This window comes from Miscanthus floridulus, chromosome 16, assembly GCF_019320115.1.
Source record: "Miscanthus floridulus cultivar M001 chromosome 16, ASM1932011v1, whole genome shotgun sequence".
NCBI classification, from domain to species: domain Eukaryota; kingdom Viridiplantae; phylum Streptophyta; class Magnoliopsida; order Poales; family Poaceae; genus Miscanthus; species Miscanthus floridulus.
This window is the reverse complement of record NC_089595.1, coordinates 78,622,904-78,627,459: the sequence shown is the minus strand read 5'-3', so window position 1 is coordinate 78,627,459 and position 4,556 is coordinate 78,622,904. Positions and strand designations below refer to the sequence as shown.

Sequence of the window (4,556 nt, the reverse complement as noted above, 5' to 3'; positions counted from 1 at the left end):
TAATCCTTCTCATTTTTACATAGAACACATGGGCAGCACATGAAACCATTTCGCGTGTTTGCCTTGGCCATATTTAAGAAATCATGCACACCCCTCATGAACTCTGGTGAGCGGCGGTCAGCATTGTACATCCATTGCCGGTTCATCTGCATTATGTGACGTACACCATATCAAAAACTTGTAATAACCTATATTATACAACATGCATGGTTAGTAGTTAATTAAAAGATCCAAAATATCCATCAGTCAACATGATTAATTAATATCCTATACCATATAGCTGTTTCACGTACTCTTGAACATTAATTTATTAAAGCTTTGATACATTGTAGACCATCCCAAATAGCACTAAACAAACTAAACCTACAATGCACTTCAGCAGAATAAGGATTTCGCGACCAATTCCAACTAAAACAGATAGATCATTCTTCTGCTGGTTCACTACCTCATCATACACAGGTGCACTCTCATCAGCCGCCTCAGTCTCCTTTGCAAGAGATTTTTGGATGTGCTCAACATACTCTTCCTCCCAGTACTAACCGTCACATGATCCAATGCCATCCCACTGAAATTACAACAACAAATCAAGAACTTTAATCAAAATCATCATGAAAAATCGCTACAAACCATAACATGATAAAAAAAATTACTCACTTCGCGATCCGGACACGTGTAGAAGATGCACCCTTGGTTGAAACCCTTCTTCTTCACCCTGTACTCCCACACAATCTTCTGCCCACACTTGCTGCACATAATGAGAGGGAGGTCCGGCCTTAGTCGCTTAGGGACCCTATGCGAGGCTGAGGACCCGGAAGCGGTCGCCATCTACGACTCTCTATACTCATTTTTATCAACTAGTATAAGTTTCTCATTTTGTGAACCATGAAATTAAATGAGCTATATACTAAAAAACCTTTTATTTCTCAATTTCTAAACCATGCATGAAATGAGGCAATGAAAGGTGCATACTAGTTTTGATGAACTACTATAAGATTCCTTCATCTACATATACAAACTATCAAGTGATTTTGAGCTCAAACGACATATAAATAAAAAATATCCACCATTATTCCCAATCTAGAAAACAAAAAAATTCTCTATTTCTAGACCATGAAATGAGGCAATGAAAGGTGCATACTAGTTTTGATGAACTACTATAAGCTTCCTTCAACTTCATATTCAAACTATCAAGTGATTTCGAGCTCAAATGGTATATAAATAAAAAAAATCACCATCATTCCCAATCTAAAAAACCATAAATTTCTCTATTTCTAGACCAAGAAATGAGCCATGCTAGTGATAAAACATGGGAGGATGAAGTTGGTAACCTTTAGAACCGAAGAATGGATGGAGGAATGAAGTCTTCTCCAATCCCGCAAGCATGAACTCCTTCCACGAGCAAGAACAGATAGCAGGCAGAGGGCTTGAAATGGCTCGGGCTGAGGGAGGAAGAAGGAGAAAGTATATAGCCCGGGACATGTAATCCTGGTTTGTGGTATAAACCCAGACTACAGGTAGAGTTCTAGTCCCGGTTGGAGCCACCAACCGGGATTAAAGATTTAGTCACGGCTGGTAGCTACAACCGGGACTGGAAGGTGACCTTTAGTTCCGATTTGAACCACGAACCGGGACTAAAGGTCCCCTCCTGCAAAAGCTACGCCTCTAGCCGTTGGGCAGGAGATTTTAGTTTTGGTTGGTTGCTCCAACCGGGACTAATTCTATCTTTAGTCTCGGGCCCAAAAATAACTGGGACTAAAGCCTAGAACCGAAAGTCAACCATTTTCGATGTCCTTGTCGTGCTCACCATTTTCCTAAAAAAATTGTCATATTTGGAGATCATTTGATCTTTTGTGTACTACTACCGGAGAAGAGATAATGCACCATGCATCATACACGATGGACCATCCTCTCTTGCTCTTGATCCTTTGTTTGAGCGCCCCCACGGACAAAAGATGGAGATATGGCCACGCATGGACCACTGCACGCACGCTAGGGTAGGGGCATACGGATGGAGAAGGTAGCAAAACGGACTACTGGACTAGCACGAGTCACCCATCTCTGATAATAACAGGGCAATATATCATGCCAATATTCCCTGGGTAAGTCTTACTTGGAGCAAATACTATAGAAACTAGTTGAATTCCCCGGGCGTTGCTGCTGGAATTTGAGGCACCACTTCTATGGAAGCATTTGGTGATTGGAGTTTTCAGATATGTAGTTTAGAATTTATTATGTAATACAATGACCAAATATCAGGCTGACTGGAGTAAGATGTTTCCAGTGCAGCAAATTACACGTGGTTTGAGTGAAGAGGACACTCTAAGATTTATTAAGTTAGCATGGTAATCTTGAGTAATGAAGGTGTCACTTGGTTTGAATTTAGTTGTCGCTCTCTGTATTGTTGTGTGCTTGTTTGCTCTTTTTGGTAGCTGGTTCATTATCAGTTGTGGCAGTCGTGGACCTGCATTTGATGATAATTAATTAGTCACTAATTTAATAGTAATATGGTAATGTATCCATTTTGGAAATCAATGGGAAAATCCAGAGTACCTTGTGGATGTGCCCTCTGAGGATTCTTGAGAATTGGGAGCTTGGGAAGTATCGATTGTAAGATTGGTATGAATGCTTCTAGGACAAAAGACCAATTGAGTTGAAACAGTATATTAGTTGTCACTAATGATTGAATTTGTCAGGATTGAGTGGTTTGGGAAAAGGGAACGTACTTGATGGTGTTGGTAGGTGTGTCAATGGGATTGTATTTCTCATTATCAATTTTGAAACTCTTTTTAAGGACATAATTGCTGCGGAACTTTGTTGAGTAAACAGTATTCATGCCAATATGGAAAAGTCTTTTCTTTCCAGTTGCACTGTTCAATGCAGTCACATGTTCATCTGCTGGTATTTTCATGTTTTGGACAATTGCAATCTGTAAGAAAATATGAGCTGTACATAAAGCTGTAAGAAGATGTGAACTATAAATTTAGACGTACCTTGGAAACTAAACTTTGGCGCTGTAAGAAAATATGAACTATATATAGAACTGTAAGAAAATATGAACTTTAAATTCAGATGTACCTTGGAAACTAAATCTTGTCTGGAACAAAAATTGAAAGGAAGGCAATCGATGAACAGGGGGAGGGGCCTGAAAACTGAAAGTAGTCAGTAGAGCAGAGGGGATTGAAGAAGTCAGTAGAGCAGAGGGGATTGAAAGGCCTATGGACGTAACCTTACTTGCCACAATGTGCAGGTCTGCATCAGAAGAACAATGGGAGACCTGGGGCCAATAGCTCTGAACAAAAGGGGAGCAAAGCAATGGAAGGAAGATGGAAATAACTGGGAACGTAAATCTGAAGAGAGGAATTAATCACCAGAAACGCGCAATTGAATGAGAGAACTGATCAGAGAATTAATCATCTGAAACCCTTCATCTACTCAGCAATAGCCTGGGAGGCACTGTGGTGCTGAACGGAGGAGCCACAAATGGCAGGGACTTGAATGGAGGGAGGCACAGGAAGCTGAATAGAGAAACTCGCAGGGGTCGGGGCTGCTGTGCGGAAGCGGTGTGGGTGCGACGCGTGCGTTGCTGTGCCATTGATAGCGGGCGGCGCTGGTGTATGCTTGAAAGTCGGAAGGAAGCCGAAGGGAGGGAGCGAACGGGCGGTGCTGCTGGGCGGAAGTACTAAGGATGAAAACGGTCTTGTCCGACTTTAAAGGTCTTGTCCGATTTTACCGTTTTCGCTTTCGTATTTAAGATGTTTCATATTTCAAATATAAAAATAGAAAACGGTTTAGACATTTTTCGACCGTTTTCTACTTTTATATTTTTAATTTAAAATATTCTGAATTGAAAATTCGGTTTAAACCGAATTTGGCCAACTACACAGGTTATACAGCCCAATTACAGGTTGTTCACCACGTAGCTGCGTTCTTTCTACTGGTGGCCAGCTGCCCTCTCTTATAGACGACGTCCAGCCTCATCTCTCTTCATCTCATGAGATGGTGCTAAATGTCAGGAAACCAGCAGCATCTACACGAAAGCCCACCTGGGCCATAGCCCATCAAGCTCATCGGTTTAACCCCCACCTGCAAAGTCAATCATTTGATAGCTTTTGTATCAGCCGAATAAATCTTTGTTACTCAAAAGAAAAATCTGAATAAATCTTTAAAATAAAATACTACATCTATTCTAAAAAGATTAATAAAGCCCTCGTTTAGTTCGCGAAATTTGGAATTTGGGGCTACTGTAACACCTTCGTTTTTATTTGGCAAATAGTGTCCAAACATTGACTAATTAGGCTTAAAACGTTCGTCTCGCAATTTCCCACCAAACTGTGCAATTAGTTTTTCTTTTCGTCTACATTTAATGCTCCATGCACGGGCCGCAAACATTCGATGTGACAGGTACTGTAGCAACTTTTTGGACTTTGGGGTCCAACTAAACAAGGCCAAAATTATTCTGGCTCAGTTCGAGTTCATATTTCTATAATATGCACTTGTTAATTATTATATGCACTTGAACTTGATCATGTATGCACTTAGTTATGCACTTGGTCTAC

At 40.7% G+C, this 4,556-nt stretch overlaps 1 protein-coding gene across 15 annotated transcripts; it reads right to left on the bottom strand.

Moving 5' to 3' along the window:
• Positions 1-300: 300 nt before the first annotated feature.
• Positions 301-3,677, bottom strand: LOC136513940 (uncharacterized). Of its 15 annotated transcripts, none has more exons than XR_010773478.1 (8): positions 3,369-3,677; positions 3,232-3,249; positions 3,076-3,142; positions 2,724-2,926; positions 2,551-2,625; positions 1,329-2,461; positions 655-745; positions 301-565 (listed from the first exon to the last, which is right to left on the bottom strand). XR_010773478.1 is itself a non-coding variant. In XM_066507919.1 (8 exons), the coding sequence occupies exons 2-6, from the start codon at positions 3,253-3,255 to the stop codon at positions 2,380-2,382; spliced, it is 459 nt and encodes a 152-aa protein (XP_066364016.1). In that variant the 5' UTR covers positions 3,256-3,274; positions 3,369-3,677; the 3' UTR covers positions 301-565; positions 655-745; positions 1,329-2,379. The 15 variants fall into 15 exon arrangements, 7 of the variants coding, with proteins under 7 accessions (XP_066364016.1, XP_066364013.1, XP_066364011.1 ...); XM_066507919.1 differs by having other exon boundaries at positions 2,551-2,628; positions 3,227-3,274; XM_066507916.1 differs by having other exon boundaries at positions 2,551-2,628; positions 2,724-2,943; positions 3,232-3,274.
• Positions 3,678-4,556: the final 879 nt, after the last annotated feature.

Excerpts from the sequence above, each read along its gene's own strand:
- LOC136513940 (XM_066507914.1), bottom strand. The coding sequence starts at position 3,414 with ATGATTAATTCTCTGATCAGTTCTCTCATTCAATTGCGCGTTTCTG. Across the intron at positions 3,143-3,226 it reads TGCACATTGTGGCAAGTAAG|GCCCCTCCCCCTGTTCATCG; the intron begins GTTACGTCCATA and ends TTCAGTTTTCAG. Across the intron at positions 2,462-2,550 it reads TCAGAGGGCACATCCACAAG|GTCCACGACTGCCACAACTG; the intron begins GTACTCTGGATT and ends CATCAAATGCAG.